The sequence below is a fragment of the Loa loa genome, assembly GCF_000183805.2.
Source record: "Loa loa unplaced genomic scaffold supercont3.441, whole genome shotgun sequence".
Classification (NCBI taxonomy): Eukaryota; Metazoa; Nematoda; class Chromadorea; order Rhabditida; family Onchocercidae; genus Loa; species Loa loa.
The window spans coordinates 13497-30421 of NW_018108621.1; the positions used below are offsets into that span (position 1 = coordinate 13497).

At 30.8% G+C, this 16925-nt stretch overlaps 5 protein-coding genes across 5 annotated transcripts in view; 2 read left to right on the forward strand and 3 right to left on the reverse strand.

The window, feature by feature from the left end:
• Positions 1–348: 348 nt before the first annotated feature.
• On the reverse strand, positions 349–1483 carry LOAG_06669 (hypothetical protein; the record flags this gene model as incomplete). The annotated part of the gene is made up of 3 exons (XM_003142205.2): positions 349–480; positions 694–819; positions 1373–1483. The coding sequence occupies 3 exons, from the start codon at positions 1481–1483 to the stop codon at positions 349–351; spliced, it is 369 nt and encodes a 122-aa protein (XP_003142253.2).
• Positions 1484–4244: 2761 nt separating this feature from the next.
• Positions 4245–4679, reverse strand: LOAG_06670 (hypothetical protein; the record flags this gene model as incomplete). The annotated part of the gene is made up of 1 exon (XM_003142206.1): positions 4245–4679. One exon carries the CDS (start codon positions 4677–4679, stop codon positions 4245–4247), a length of 435 nt encoding a protein of 144 aa, XP_003142254.1.
• A 1354-nt stretch (positions 4680–6033) lies between these two features.
• Positions 6034–10714, reverse strand: LOAG_06671 (hypothetical protein; the record flags this gene model as incomplete). The annotated part of the gene is made up of 13 exons (XM_020447209.1): positions 6034–6373; positions 6590–6698; positions 6919–7071; positions 7183–7281; positions 7443–7548; positions 7651–7730; positions 7985–8130; positions 8383–8539; positions 8950–9047; positions 9379–9635; positions 9986–10104; positions 10340–10536; positions 10658–10714. The coding sequence occupies 13 exons, from the start codon at positions 10712–10714 to the stop codon at positions 6293–6295; spliced, it is 1659 nt and encodes a 552-aa protein (XP_020302538.1). The 3' UTR covers positions 6034–6292.
• Positions 10715–11825: 1111 nt separating this feature from the next.
• Positions 11826–12378, forward strand: LOAG_06672 (hypothetical protein; the record flags this gene model as incomplete). The annotated part of the gene is made up of 3 exons (XM_003142208.1): positions 11826–11882; positions 12002–12092; positions 12224–12378. The coding sequence occupies 3 exons, from the start codon at positions 11826–11828 to the stop codon at positions 12376–12378; spliced, it is 303 nt and encodes a 100-aa protein (XP_003142256.1).
• A 2123-nt stretch (positions 12379–14501) lies between these two features.
• LOAG_18680 (CBR-RAN-3 protein) overlaps positions 14502–16925 on the forward strand; it is a 4372-nt gene continuing 1948 nt past the window's right edge. Inside the window, exons 1-6 of the mRNA XM_020451344.1 lie at positions 14502–14750; positions 15026–15128; positions 15466–15659; positions 15908–16078; positions 16210–16290; positions 16383–16478. Coding sequence (XP_020304880.1) covers positions 14511–14750; positions 15026–15128; positions 15466–15659; positions 15908–16078; positions 16210–16290; positions 16383–16478 — 885 coding nt within the window. The 5' untranslated portion in view covers positions 14502–14510. The remainder of the gene's footprint in view (positions 14751–15025; positions 15129–15465; positions 15660–15907; positions 16079–16209; positions 16291–16382; positions 16479–16925) is intronic.

Genomic DNA, 16925 nt, shown 5'->3' on the forward strand with positions numbered 1-16925 from the left:
CGTTACGTTACGTTACGTTACGTTACGTTTACTTATTATTATTATTATTATTATTATTATTATTATTATTATTATTATTATTATTATTATTATTATTATTATTATTATTATTATTATTATTATTATTATTATTATTATTATTATTATTATTATTATTATTATTATTATTATTATTATTATTATTATTATTATTATTATTATTATTATTATTATTATTATTATTATTATTATTATTATTATTATTATTATTATTATTATTATTATTATTATTATTATTATTATTATTATTATTATTATTATTATTATTATTATTATTATTATTTTTATTATTATTATTACTATTGATTATTAATTATTATTGTCGCTGTCATTTAATAATAATCTTAAAAAAATTGTTACCTTTTGTTCAGTCTTCTTCATCATTTTAACTCGTCCTCGGTGTTCTTTCGCAGTATTCACTGGTACTATTCCTTTATTCTCCTGTATGAAAGCTATTTTTCATTAATCATTTTAATACTGATAAAAATGGTTTTTCAATTACAAAGACTTAATCATCATCAATCCACTTTTTAAACTTAAACTATTAGATTAATTAATCATATCATATCAGATAAACATTATGATATGATAACAATCATATCACAAAATTTTCTTTATTATATTAATAAAATGATTGAGAAAATTCTTGTATACCATTATTTTATTATGAAATCGTTTAGCAATTGGTGTTAAGCCATAAGCGTTTCGTGTACGTTTAGCAATAGGTGTGACAGATAGTTCACGACGTTTACGTGCTCTATTTGTCGCAGCATTGAAAGCCTGTAGTACTTTTCCAACAAATTTTGATTTTAAAACGAAGCATCACTGTATTCATTTGAAGTATTCTTGATTAATAAGATAGATTAAAAGAAAGAAATGGACAATGGTAACAATGACCATTTTGGGGAGTGACCATTGCTGTACATAATGCAATGAATAAACACATTATAATTCCGATATTCTCTGGTATTTATTATGAAATCAAAAAGAAAAAAAAATTATAATAATCTTTAAGGTCTTAAATATGATAAAAAGAACGTTACTATCGAATAATTCAATAATCCTATTTAATTGAATCAAAAATGAGTTGAATCATTTTGTTGGATTTAATTGAATCAAAAATGAGTTGAATCATTTTGTTGGATTTAACTTGAATCAAAAATAATACGGTTGATTTGTAAAACTCTTTCACAAATTCCATTTGAAATTATCACTAAGAAATTATCCGAATAATTTACATCAGTAATTGTCATCGATTCATCATACAAAAACAGATGATAGAAACATTTATAAATATCCTAACGAGTATTTTTTTTTTTTCAGGATGAATTACCTGTTGTTTAATTTTAGTTATCGATTGCTTTCGTCGTTCTTCATCTTCTTTCTCAAGTTCCTTCTTACGTTGCCTCACTCGACGATGGCTATCTTCTCGAAATCTGACCATTTATAAAAAAAAAACAAAAAAATTACAAAAAGTTGACCACTTTGATTGACCATTTGCAAATTTTCTTTTATAAAATTGACCATTTATAAAATTTTTTTCATTCTTTTAAATATTAATAATTATAAAAATAAATATTATTATTTTTATGCAATAAAATTATAAGAAATTTTTTTTTTTGTTTTTTAATAATAGATTACTTTCGCGTTTTTTCAGCTACTGCTTTCAATATTTGTTTCTTCCGGCAAATTGCATTAGCTGTTCGTTTGGCGCAAAATTTACGTACACCTTCTGCTACCTGTAATTAATAAAAAAAAAGTATAATATGTTATTAGTGAGGAAAAAAAAAAAAGGATGAAATATATTACAAATGTCAAGGAATAATTAAAAGATATTAACATTAAATGAATGATTTACATATGAATATTAGTAATAAATTGAATAATTGGTGAATGATAATTAATTAATGATAAATAACAAAAGTTATTAGGGGGCAATAATTAACATGATTTTGATTATTAATTAATAAAAGAATACGATATCACAAATTGATGATATAAAAATAATACGATAGTTGATAGAAGTAATTGATTATTGCAATCATTATTAGATGATGATGATGAAGTCATCCTCCAATCTTGTAATGAATTAGACCTGATATCTATCCTGAAATTACATTTAATATATTCAAAAGAAATGTATATATTGTAATTATATGTTACGGAAAATTTAATATTATCGGTTAAGAGCTTACTGGGAAAAAAACAAAAAATAAAAATAAAAATGATTGTCCAATTTACGGATTTAATAATTATTCCAATTGATCATTGATCACTCAAAATATTCTTTAATTGTGCAAACTTTTAGATAATATCAAATATGATACTTTTGTTTAATTAGGTTACCAATCAGATAACATTCGTCATTTTTATCATTTCGTTTATTTTCATTGGTCATTTTTAAAAGATTTAGGAAATCATCTGACCAAAGATTAATCGGTGGTATTCGTATCCTTGGTAATACATATCCACTGTAATTTCAAAAAAAAAAAATGTATCTCAATTAAGATGAATTATTACAAATTAAAGAAAAAAACAAAAAAAAAATCATTTCAAAAATTATTACTATCACAAATAATACGGTATAAGTTACAGTACATAACTGATAGCAATCAATTATGGTAGTTTGAATAAGGAACGGTAAAAAAACAAAAAAAACTATTTCAAAAATTATTAGTATCACAAATAATACGGCATAAATTACAGTATATAACTGATAATATAAAGTAATTAATTATGGTAGTTTGAATAACAAGCGGTAATATTACAAAATAATTTAAAATATGATATTTGTATCGTATACCACAAATATATTCCTAATCCGTGATATTTCACAAAATTTTAATTTTTCTTCCCATCTTTTGCATTCTCAAATATTTCCCATATTTCCAAAAATTTTGACACCCATTTTTCCATTTTTAATTTTCAATCATTCCCGATATTTCCCACATTTTTTCTTTCTTTCTTTCTTTCGTTCTTACTTTTCTCTTAAAATTTCTTCTGCTTTTTTTTGTTCATCAAAAATCCATTGCTGATATTCTGTAGCTTGTTGATTAAGCATAGAAATGATTCCGCCATGCGACATTACACGATTTGTTATTATCTCAAAAATTTGATATAAATTTGATGAAATTTTTACGCTATTATCATCTAATATTTGAGCATTTATTGGAGCCTTTTTGCGCCTTAAATTATACATTAACGCCTGTTTCAATCAATGCAATGTAATTAAAAAAATATCAAATGATATTTTGAAATTTATATAAAGAGCTCACAAAATTTGCATAATTTAAAATGAAACAAAACAAAAAAAAAATTTATGATTGTAAATGAAAGAATGATTGTTTTTAATGTAAAGATAAAATGTATTTTATACATTTTATGCAAAAAAAAATACATTTATCTTACATTTACGATTTTTTTTCTATACATTATTTACGACTTTTTTTTTTTTATACGAACATGTAACTAAGTTCTAGTAATAGTATGATAAGTAATATGCAAATTAAATCGTATTTTAGAAATATTTGGAAATTTCAAAACTAAAAAAAGTTTCATTAATGTGAAAGTTTTATTGTATTCCAAATTTTATTTACGTATTTTTTTTATACGAACATGTAAAAAGTTACATGTTACCTGTATAATAATATATAGGTTACTAATGAAATATTGAATTTTAGTACAATAAATTTTACTACAATAATGAATTTAAGTATGATAAGTATAATAATTCTAGTATAAAAAATTTTTAGTATAATAAATTAGTGTAATAAATTCTAGTAAAAGTATGATAAGTAATATGCAAATTAAATTGTATTTTAGAAATATTTGGGAAATTTTAAAACTAAAAAAAGTTTCATTAATTTGAAACTTTTATTGTATTCCAAATTTTCGGATACATTGTATACATTCCTTAACATCATAATATATTTGGAAATTAGAAGATTTTGAAAAGAATAATATAATATAATTTTAGTTAATATGACATTTAAAGCATAATTTGTTAAGAATCCACAAAATTCAAGTAAATTTTTATTGAAAATAATTCATAATGAAGTGTTATTTGTTGTACAATTGATTAAAAAATGGATTACAATTACAATAATGAGTAAATGATTTATTTTTTTCAAATACCTATTTTTCTCCAAGCAAATAATAATAAAAAATATTATTCCAATGATATTTTTACATCATAAATTTAGGATTCAATGATTTATAATACATGGTTCAAAGATTATTCCTGATAAATTTTTGATGCTAACATTAACAATTGTTGCATTAATTGATAACATTGCTAATTGTTGATTAGATCCTGGAATACATCCATAACGAACATAGGAATTTTCATCAATTTCTTGAATATTCTCAATTAAATTATCACTACAATCACATGATATATTCTCGTATATTAATTGACAATCTGCAAATGATAGCTCACGTTGACGTGTTATATTTTGTTGTTTAGCAGTACATTGATCCCATGTGCTCCAGGATATTTGCTTGCAATTTGTCATATTTAACAAATGCTTTATTAGATTCACGTAACGAACGTGAGTACCACTTATATTTTCAAGTTTTTCTTTGATAATAGCCAATCGACGATATGGTATATAGCAGAAGAGCACTGAAGCAATAAGCATTAAAATTAATCCAATGCAGCGTAATATAAAGAATAAATTCATGGAAGTGAAGCTTTTTAGCACGGTTGTTTTATGAAAATGATGTAAAATGAAACATTGAAATCCTTTTTTAATGATCAGTAAATTTGTATATTCTCTAAAAGAACATGATAAATGTCATCATATATCACCATATTTAACATATTTAAAAAAAAGCAAATCGAAAGTATTTCCTATGCACGAATTTTCGAAGCATTCATTTCTGAGAGAATATCATACAGAAACTAGGTCGATTTGATTGGCTGAATGATGAAAAGCATCACATGTTATATATTTTAGCTACAGGATGGAAATTTTATTTACATCAGCTATAAATTTAGTTAGTGAAATTAATTGATAAAATTACCGCTCAGGTCAGAGAAAGACCACAAACCTGAAAGCAGATGAAAAGGCTAACAAACAAATGTAAGTATGTCCTCATAAATAGGGCCTATTCGTACACCATTGAAAGACATACATTTTACTTTCCAAACAATACAAGCAATGACCACGAATGATTCACATTATAAACAGTACAATCGTCAACATACTCAAGTTATGGGCAAACAGACAGCTAAAAAATAAAAATGATAGAAAAAAGAAACAAAAACATTGATGGAGAGATATAAAAATGACAGCGAAAACAACAGCAGAGGATTAAAGGCCAGTAAAATAAAGCAACAGCGGTCAATAAAAACCACTGCTTGACACAGCGAAACCTTTCAAGAATTCTAGGTAGCTGCATAACTGAATCAAGTAATCAGATAATCAGGATAGCTTTATTTGTAATTTTGCATAGGATGATACCTAGGGAATTCTAGTTCTTTTTTGGATGGCCCCGAAGGGATGCTCCCCTTTCGAGCGCATCTGGTGATACAAAAAAGCTTCTAAATGAAGCAATAAAAAAAATAAATAAATAATTTTAAACCGAACAACTGCACTTTCAAGCGATTTATAATTTACTGGCTACTGCAACATTACTTATTTCCCATTTTTTTTTTCTTTTTTAATAGAACTGTTAAGCAATCCAATAGAAATTATGGATCTATGGTTTTTGTGAATGACATATGAAAATTACATATGCTATCTTGCCTTTTTTGAAACACAAAGGCTTTTAAGAAAATGTAAATCTCCTTGCAAACAAAAAAACGCTACTGAAGTCAATCAGTCAAATAAACCATTTCTTTGAAAAAATTAAGAAAAAGCAAAAAAGAAATGTAAGCTTTAAAAACGTCAAAATGACTGCTCATTTCATGAATAAAGCTTTGGAAATAAATATACCTAAACCTAGCAAGTTTCAAACTATATCAAAATCTAAAGAACAAAAGAAATGAGTGTTTACGTTCAATGGGACCTGGAAAAAGTTCCTGGCAAAACTTTAAATATGACTGAATCCTACGCTGTTGGTCTTTTACTGATTTTGATTGATTCCGCTGTTATTACACTTTGCTGCTGTTGTTTTACGATAATATATTGAAAATCGAAATAAGTGGAGGCAGGTGATCATTCTAAATAAATTTCATCAAATGCTGAAAGATGGAGACATGTCTGCAACGTTGCCGAATGCTACCACTTCACTATTCATTATTCACTATTCACTTTTCGTCCACAGTGATCTGCTCGCGAATCGGCCATTTAATGTCCGCTAATGAACGATTGAGATCATATGATTCTACCTAAAATGATACATTCACTTTGTAAATCACGAATTTATGGAATCTTCCTTACGGTTATTTGAATCCACTAAAATAACGTAGTAGGGAAGTAAACTCCATTAAAAAAGTACATAAACGGATAAAGTATGAGTAGTTGAAGACATCGAAATATTGAAATATTGCTCTCATTTTACTCTATTAAACTTTTAGTTTCAATCAGAAAGACTAACAGCATACCACATTTTTCATTGGCACATCTGAGGTCCAAATTCGATGTGTATCTAGACTATATCCTTTTGATTCAACAAAGATCGTCACGTTACGGAGCGGTTCACTCATGCGAAATCTGAAATAAAATTCCTTAGAGACTAATTAAATGTTAATATGATGGAACCGCAAACAATCCGTAAAGGGGTGGCAAGATTACAGTATATGAGTAATGTTTTGCTTTTATTGCATCCCTCTTTCTCTCTTGGAAGCCCCAGTCTTCGTATAGATACAATGATGGCTCAGTTAGATAACAAACATTCTCAGTAAAGTAGAGATCATTTTCTGAAAATTTTTACCTTCGTAACTCCATTTTTCCGTCCGGGAAACGAACTCGCACTATTGCAATATTTGCTTCGTCTGCTGCCGGCTCCATTGGCAAACTTGCTGCCAACTCCTGCAAACGTTTCGTTTTGTTTTGTTCCTCTTTTGCTCGACGTTCTTCTTCCGCCCTGCAATTTACCGTTATTCCAATGCAAAATTCTTGAACATCACGTTTAACAAGCATGATATTTTATTTCATTTTAGTGCCGTTATAGTAGGGAAGAAATGAAACAACTCACTTCTGCTCATTTTTTTCACGCTCAAGTCTTTCCTGACGAGCTCTATCCTGTGCTAGCGATTGTTCATATTCTCGTGCTTGTTCCTCTCGTATTTTTTCCCTTAAAACAGAAATCAATTTCTGCTAAAAAAAAAAAAGAAAGAAAAATTAATACAGTTACTTTAACAATTCGTGTCCCATCGCCTTTTTTCATTTGCAGAATATATATGAAAAGAATTATATATAACATTCTAAAAGAGACTGAAAAAGCTAATGATTTACCTTTCAATGCGTTCTCTTTCTTCAACAGCTTCAGCATTCTTGATACGCTGATACTCTTCCAATCCCTCCATCAGTTTGTTGACTACTTGTTCAGGTCCATCGCATCCTGGCAACAAATATACACACTCCAAATTATAATTTAAGACTTCAAGGACATGAGTGACTGAAGGACATTTACAAACTTCGATATCCGATGCATGTGACTTACCCCACGCGACACTTATTGGTAAGATGACACTTTTTTCTTTGATAATAACCACTAGCAGAGGGAATCGCTCATCAGAAAATCTGAATATTTAATTTTGCAATTGATTCAAATATCCATTTAAATTTAACCGGAGCTTACTCCAGTAAGAAGTGCTTTGAAGAATGCATCGAAGTGTTTGGATTTTTCTCTATACCACTTCACCGAAGACTACAACAACAAAAGCGCATGCTACCAAAGACGTTCTAATAGAATTAGTTATTATTCGAAATATGCAAAAAATATGAAAATTATGAGAAGCGTGAAGCATTAGCTGATTGATAAAAACTAAATATACTTCTCCAGCGTTCGTCTTATATCACGGACGTTCAACATATCGATCCATTCAAACAATTTAAGCCTATTCTCTTTTTGTGTGATATCCCAAGGCCACGTTATAAACTGCCCTTTCAGAAGCGAGGAAACCAATCCTGAACAAAGTACCTGAAAATAATATTAAATAAAACCCCATAATCACATAGATGAAATGACCATAGAACAGCTTTTCAAACACCCAAAGAATGCATGGGTAATTTGTTAGAGGAATAGTATATTTATATTAGACAACCAGTATTGCTAAATTTATGATACAACATAAAATGGATCCAAAATGAGATATTAAAATGCATAGAATACGATGAATTTGAAAAGAACTCTACTTTTGTCAAAATGAATTACAAAAAATGAAACAAGAACATTTTTCGCGAAAATATTGCACGCGACGGCATGATCATTATGTAGATAGACAGCAAGTGGTCGACGCTCCGCAACCGGCCGCCCTGGTGCCTCCAGTGCTTCACGTAATGCATCTTGCAAAGAACCAGAATAGAAAGGTGGATGATTTCCACCGTACCTAAACAGAATCATCAAAGATGAGTTCAGCATCACAAAAAATATTAAATTGGTAGTCTTATTTCAGTTCACCAGAATTAAATGGCAAATTTAAGGTCATGCATCCTGCACCTCTTGTTTACGGCCATATTATACTGCAGGTATGTATCACAATTTGTCAAGTTCACTAATGCTGAGTCTGGTAAACCTAGCCGTTGTGAAAAATTAATATGGAAAATAAATTTAAAAATTTTGATAAACAAAGCTACCCTATCGGTTTATCTCGTATATGTGACATTATCTCATCCATATACCAACGTGTAAATAGGTAGAGTTTAACTTTGTCCGCCAATGTCAAATTATTGAAAATTATAGCAATAAAGTTTATAACGGGGCGAATTATAAGGTGTTGGCAAAAGAACAAAAATTTACCTCGCCTCAAAAACAGTTACAAAGTTATGTAATGCTTCATCAATGGAAGTGAAATCAGAAGGCACTAATGGCACGCGATCATCATGAAACGATGGATTCTGAAAATAGTTGTGCACTTATCTTATGAAAATGAAAACTTAAACTCTAAAAACGATGATTTTTAGCAAACCACCCCATCTGGGTAAGACCAAACCTCTCAAAGATTCTCTCAAATGCTTATACAGCTTTAATACCAATATTTCCATCTATTAGTTTAAAGTTCCACGAATGCTAAATCCTTCAAATGGACAGTTGATATCAACAAATAAATATGATCCAAAGCCTACCGCTGTTCGCTGTTTACGAATTAGTGGAACACATCCAAATTTCGAAATGAAGCAAATTGTTCAATCAAGATTTTACAACTCATTTGCAGAAACTATAAATTACCGCATCTTCCTCATTCAACTGTCCAAAAGGAGCAGCATCGTGGTAAGCATCATCATCATCATTACCATCGTTATCGGTAGAATCACTATTCTCTGCATCAATAAGAAAGCTGCGCATGGCAGGGATAGGCGAAACATCATGCTGTGACTCTTCAGTTAGACGTGAACGTGATCGTGTGATGCGAGAACTAGAACCACTACCCGAAGATGATGTTGTTAGCAGAACTCGACGTGATGAAGGTTCCATGGTTTTCGAACCTATAATCTCACTATGTATACGAAAAATTCTAGATAAATCATTTAGTTGTTTCGTTTTCCAATTTGTAATGTAGACCATATAAATTAGACCAAATAACATCAACTGAGAAAATATACAGGAATAGTGACAGTAACTCCAAATATTCAAATCGTGCAGTCATTTCATGCATCGAGTTTTTTTCGTTGTGCACATAATCATAAGCGATTAGAAAATGATTCGCGATCCAGAAAACCTTGTTACCGATCCCTTTTTGACAAATTATGTAATTATTACCAAAGATTTTAGCACTAATATCCAAAAGTAAAGTATCGTGGATTAAGACTATCTGTCATTTCAGAAAAAACAAAACCATTGCCATGGGGAGAGTTTTGACTGCTATTTGATTCTTCCAGTGAGCCGCCAGCTATCAAACGTCCGAAAGGAAAATCAAGATCTTCACCTTCATTCTCCATTGAATTGTTCCTTGATCTGTAAAATGAAAATAAATTCATTGGTAAATTCTAGCAGATGATATTTTACTATTTTCAACTTACACTAACTGAATATTGGCACATACTACCGTCTACATGTAAAACAAGTACAATGGAACTGATTTCCGAAAAATCACAACAGTGTAATGAAACTGCAATTAGTGATATTACAAACTGGCATGAAATTGCACTTCCCTGTAACTGAAAGTACCAACATCAATAGGTAATCTTACTGATTCTCAAGCTCTGTGAAAGCTGTTCGGCGTAAGTGTTGGTCGTTATGTTCTATTAGAAGTGGATCATCAACCTCCATCGGGCCTATATCATCATTATCGTTACATAGTTGTGCTTCAATAGCCCTTGGCAAATCCCAGTTCAATGATTCCAGTGTTGCCAATGCCATCTGTTCATCCTGAATATTTGTGACTTCCTGAAATGACCATTTCAATTTAATATTTCTTAAAATGAGTAAGGTAACATGGTAACATGGTAATATGATACTTTAATAGGTTAAAAAATAACTATTGTAGAAAATCACTACAAAAATTAACCTGAAATTGACGTAGCATATTAGCTTGGTCGCTAGTGAGTACATCGAAATCGCCCATCACTCCCTTAAAATTATGATAAAAGATGAAATATATAAGAGACATGTTCAGTAAGGAAAAAACAAACCGATAAATAGCAAAATTATTAACAAATAAGTGGATATGCAACGGCTTATTCGAATATAAGATTGTGAAATATATGCAAATTTCAACACTAAATGAACTCAAAACTAATATATTCTATCCAAAGGATACCGAAAGCATATCAAGATAATATTGTTGAAAAAGAAAAAAATTCCTCATATATAATACATAAACTTCTTAAATAAGGTTAGTCAACATTAAACTTGGTAACAAATATTTATCTATGTATTCAACTCAACCCTACGTGAAAAAAAAAATGCTAAAATAATTTCTGAATACTATAACATAAAAGAATGTAGAATTAATAAATGAACGGATAAGAACTGCACACTAATGTTCTGCTATGGATCTGTTCAACAGCAGATCCATAGCAGAACAGCTACAATGATAATGACCAATGATCGCTGTCCGCTCCTGATCTTACCCCACACATCAAAAGTGAGATATACATATATGAGTATTATTTTAATGAAAATTTCTAAAAAAACTGAAGTGTAAAATAATACAAATTCATATAAATGGGCATTTGGAAACTAAAAAAAAAGGGAAAAAACAGAATAATAAAAGAGAAGAAATTGGAAAAACAGAATAATAAATGGAAAGAAATTGAAAGCAGAGAAATCTGTCCCTACCACCTTCACAAACTGGTAACAAACACTGATCCCTTACAGGGTCAAAGTTCAAAGGACCTCATCGATCGATTTGATTTGACCCTTCTCTTAGCAAGGATGAACACGTGCATATCCACTCACACACACAGCACTCCGGCTTTCGGGCATTGTGCAAATCGGTATCTCATGTATTTACTCCAGACCATGACATTTCGCGAGGAATGTTTGTTTTTTTTTTTTTTCGAGGAATGTAAAATGGTGCCTTGCCGGATGAACATTCCGGAGTAAATATTCCGGCAAAGCAAATAGTCCCTCGCATCCCAAAATATAATAATGATGAGGTCTAATTTGATGCCTGTAGACACGCTTAGATGTTACCGTATTTTTCGGGTTTTTTTGAAACCAGGAAGCACATAATGTCAAACTGGTCAACCAATCCATCCAATCTAATTATTAGTTATAAGCTTTCGATGGTTCGTAAAACCTAATCATAGCTTAATTCTTTTTTTTTTTTCCGCACTTGTTACAAGAAACTCTGATAGTAAATAAGAATCATGTTAAATCTTGAAGCAATGGGTTCTAGTACTTTTAGATTTTCAACCTCGTATCACATTTGACGCAGGATTACTTAGGAATTTGCAAGTTAATGAATAAGTCTACTTCTTCAGGCTTCACTGGGAAGAGTTAGCAGCCTAAACCTAGGTAGCTAACTCATCCACGACTTCCAAGATTGCTTAACCTTAGTTGCAAACTTTTCTAACGTATCGTTCCATTTCTTGATGTTATTGACACAACATTCTACCCTACGCTACAGCATTATTTGCCGACACTACCACCCTCCACCCGAACAACCGTCTAAGTCCACCACACCCCACATTAGCGCTCCAATGGACCGAATCACACCACAACCACAGGGAAGCGCGAACGCTTTCCCCAAACGCAAAAATTAAGCTGTTGTCTCTCGCTTAGTCTAAATACTTATATTCTGGAAGTTATTCCATCAATAATCCGATTCCGACGTGTAATTACCAACTATTCATGAAATTACCATATGATAAAAGAAAGATGTCAGTTAAAGTTTACGGATGTAATAGAATTGAAACCGTAAAAAAAAACCGTAAAATTTAATTTGTATGAAGGAATTCTTACGGATAGTTATATTCATATAGCAATGAAATTTTCATGCGAAGCATCGGAAATTGAAAAAATCGGAAAAAGAATCTATTTGAAAAAAAAAATTCGAGATAAATAGTTCAATTAAGAAGATATGTATACTGGTTAGCTAATTATTACTGGTTAGCTAATTATCATATAATGCCATGAATCATACAGGATTAAATAATTGGTCAATTTTCGGATGAAATAAAGTAGATCGTAATATGACTAAAATTTTCCGGATAAAATAGTTTAATTGAGAAGATATACATTATGATAAGCTTTTCGTTGTTAACTGGAATCTGTCTTATGAAAAATGAATATCCATTCATTGTTTACCTTGTTTACCGTAATAAATGCTATCAAATAAAGGTACTGGAAATAAATAATGTTACAAATAATGATACCGTAGACAAGGAAAAAAGAATCAAATGATTTAAATCATCCAATTATTCGGTCAAGTATAATTACGTGAAATAGTATAGTTCCAAGTAAATGATACTAACAATTTTTCTATTTTATTCCGTGAATATATTTAATATAGTAATGTTTACTGGATCAATCAATTTCAATATTATAATATCGATAATGAAAGTAGTTTGTTGAATAAATGATAAAAATATTTGGAAAGATAAGCAAATTAGTAAATTCCAATAAATTTCTTCCTTTATTACATTTCCTCATTTTTCCGATTTCATCATATGTTTTAATTCGGTTAGCTGATGATTCACGATAAAATCGTATAAATTTTCCTTTCATTTCTATATTAATTATCTGTTATAATAAATAACATTACATGATGTAGATAGTAAGGTTGAATTACGTGTAATTCGTCCATCAAAATGAAATATCAAAATGAATATCGATTTCTTTACATTACCAGTTAATTCTTACCTCAATTATCTATTTCAAAAATTTAAGGAATGAAATTTCATGACGTGAACAACACGTGACTATACGTGACTCGTGACCTTAGTATATATATGTATATATATATTTGTTAAAAAATGAAAATACCATCTGGGATTCGAAATTTCATACACGGTTGTGACAGATAGCCGTGCCGTATTGAAATTGTTGGAAAGATTGGAGATGAATGATTGGAATGATTCAGTGTTAGGGTTGATGGAGTAATTATCTTTAGTAATAAATTAGTTTTCAATTTTAGGTTTTTTTTTTTCTTTTAGAATTTATATAAAATTTTTTTTAACAACAGTAAATTTTTGTTAGTAATTATTACTATACTTTTATTTTTATGGTTATTTAAATGTTTTTTTTTTCTTTTGCTTACATTACTCTGAGTTTAGCTTATTAAATTAGAATTTCGACTTTTTACAATGAAGCAGAACATTGTTGATCGTTTAAAGCAGTGATTTTCAACCTTTCCTTAACAGAGAACAACTTTGGTTTCTTTTTTTCGTGTTGGAGTTACTTGTATTTGTGACCATATGTTTCAAAAATTTTAAATCCTGTCAGTTTAAAAATAAACTTTAATCAAGGTGTATAACTTAAATTTAGGATGATATATGATATAAGAAAGTGGGAACATGGGAACAATCACAATCGCAAAGGACGAAATTTTTTCTTTTTTCTTTTATTAATAATTTCCTACCTACCACACCGCTACTCTCGCGGACCATATGTTAGTTCTCGGGGGCTACCGGTTGGAAATTACTGGTTTAAAAGCTCTATGCAAATGACTTATATTCATCTTTCTGTCTTTATTATTGTATTTCTACGGAATTGTTACACATCTATTATTGTCAATATTTGACTGAGTGGTTGTTAAAAAGTTTTGTGTTTATTGCTGTTATCTTTCTAATTTCCTTACCATATTATTGTAATACCTTGTGCAACAGGTTTACCTGCGTCTTCATTTATATGCTTGCATGATTGCACGAATCTTCCAAAAATGCCTAATATAAATATAAAATGTTTTGTAGAAAATGCCACCGAAAAAAGTAGCTCGTAAGGTGACACAACAACCGACAGAAGAGCCAAAACGTCGAAAGACGGAAAAGAATGGGAGGAAACGAGAAAAGAAGAAAGGGAAGGAAGTGGTAAAAGCTTCTTTGAGAACAGCACCGACAACTCTAACAGGAGCACAAATAGTCACCATGGATACGGATGAACATACCGAAGTGGAGGAACCAGCGATTTCTTCAGCACAATCTTCACTGATCAATGTAAGTACGATTTTCATCGAAATTAGCCTTTCCGATAAATTTTCTATGTGAAAGAAGTAAAAAGTATAAATGTTGGTTCCTTTATATGTGATACTTCCGGCGTAGAATATGAGTATGGGAGAAAAGGGGGAAAAAAGGAAGTAGCTACAATAGCTACAATATTCTGTAACCAGAATACATATCCACCCTGTTTCGGTTGTTTATGAATTTCATTTTGCCTAGATTGTTGTTGAAACAGGGCAGCTAGGTAACTGATACAATTTGATGATATTGAGGGTGAGCAAGACAGTCTGCGACTGAAAAGTAGTGGACGTGGAAAGAAGCGGAAAATTCTTGATCTGGATGTAAGCACCTGTTCTACTGTAAATCAGACGCTCAGTAAGTACTTTTGAATATGGCTCTGGAAAATTTTAGGATTATATGCGGTAAGTATATTGATAATTTTAAGAGGAGGAACGTTTTTGAGATTTGATATAGCTTTATTGGATATGATTGGTCAGGAACAAAAATTAGATGTTAGGTTAAGTTACTATTCTGAACCTGTTTCTTCAGTGACCTGACCTTTTCTCATTTTTTGATTTGTTCCAAAACTTTACTTGTTCTTAGACAAAAAACGTATATTCATGGTATTTTAAAATTAGTGATACTTTTTCTAAGCTTTTTTGAATAGTGTGAATGTATTATGACATTACCAATGGTTTTGGAAGTGTTTTAGATAGTAGTGCCGGGAGTTCAACTACCCGTCGGGTGAAGAAGTTCCATTTGTCGGTTGAGAGTTTTTTGCCAATTGAAAAAGGAGATCGAGTTTTGAGTTGTGGCGAAGGTGAACAGCTTGGACATCCAGGGCGGAGTACAACTCGGAAACCGCGAGCTATTAGTACACTTCCGGAGGAGAAGTTGATCGTTCAGGTTGGTTAAATGTTTTTGAAAAAAAAACACTAAAATTCACACTTAATTATAGCAACTAAGAACAAGTTATATTTTTTGTTCAGTGGCTGTCCACAAAGGTGATATTATGCTTGATTTTTTTTTCCACATGTGTCCTTTTCTTTTCAAGATTTAAAGGCTTTTCTCGAATGCGTATTCCATGCATTAATGAAACTGTATTACGTAGGTCAAACTAATGGCTCAGAGCCATATTTAAAAGTATATTTCAGGTAATAGCAGGTGGGGTTCACTCACTGGTGTTGATGGAGGATGGTACAGTGTATGGATGTGGAATAAACGAAAAAGGTACTGTCCCGGGTGAGGGTATTGAGCCAGAAGAATCGTCGGATAAGCTAACTCCAATTAAATTCAGCGATTCACTCATACAACGCCATGGAAAGGTTTGTACTTTTGCAAAATAGTGGGAAAATCGATTTTTTTATTTGGTTCCAAATATATCAACAGAGAAGAAGAAAAGTAATTAGTGAGAGAAAAGGAATTATGAGTGGTTTCTATCAGATGATTATTTTAGGTAGTTATGCTTGCCGCTGGTGCTAGTTTCTCAGCAGCACTCACTGAAAAAGGGAGTGTTATCGCTTGGGGTAATCTACGGGTAATTTTTATGTTGTTAATTTTTTTTGATAAAGTTATGCACTGTACATGCTGCTAATGAGAAGAATCATTCATTTAATTCATTCATTTAAGGGGATGTCGGGTTGCATTGAAAGCCATGAAACATTGCTGGAGATGGAGAAACAACCAGTGGTCATAGTGCAACATCAACAAAAAGTCATCGTAAAGGTATCGTCGTTCAGATGTGTAGTGAATTTGGGTAACTCTTTGTTCTTGAGTAGGTTGGGTAATTGCTTTTACTGATTAAGTTTATGAAAATTTTACAGATTGCAGCAGGCGAGAATCATTTGGTAATGCTAACAGAGAATGGCGAAGTGTTAACGTTCGGCGATGGCTCAGTTGGCCAATTAGGGAGATGTTCACGGGTTTCTCACATTCGCTCCCAGCGAATGGTGAACGATTCACCAGACTCGTTAAGAATTTCAGTTTACGATAAGGGGAAGAAGAAACTGGTCCTGTTCGACAACATTATGGCTGGTGGATTTTGGACTGCTGCTCGATCCATTGATGGCACTGTTTATGTCTGCGGATTAAACAATTTTGGGCAGTTGGGTGTACCAACACCAGAAGCTCCAGAAGATGAAGGTCTGTACTGGGGTTTTTCTTTCGCTACTT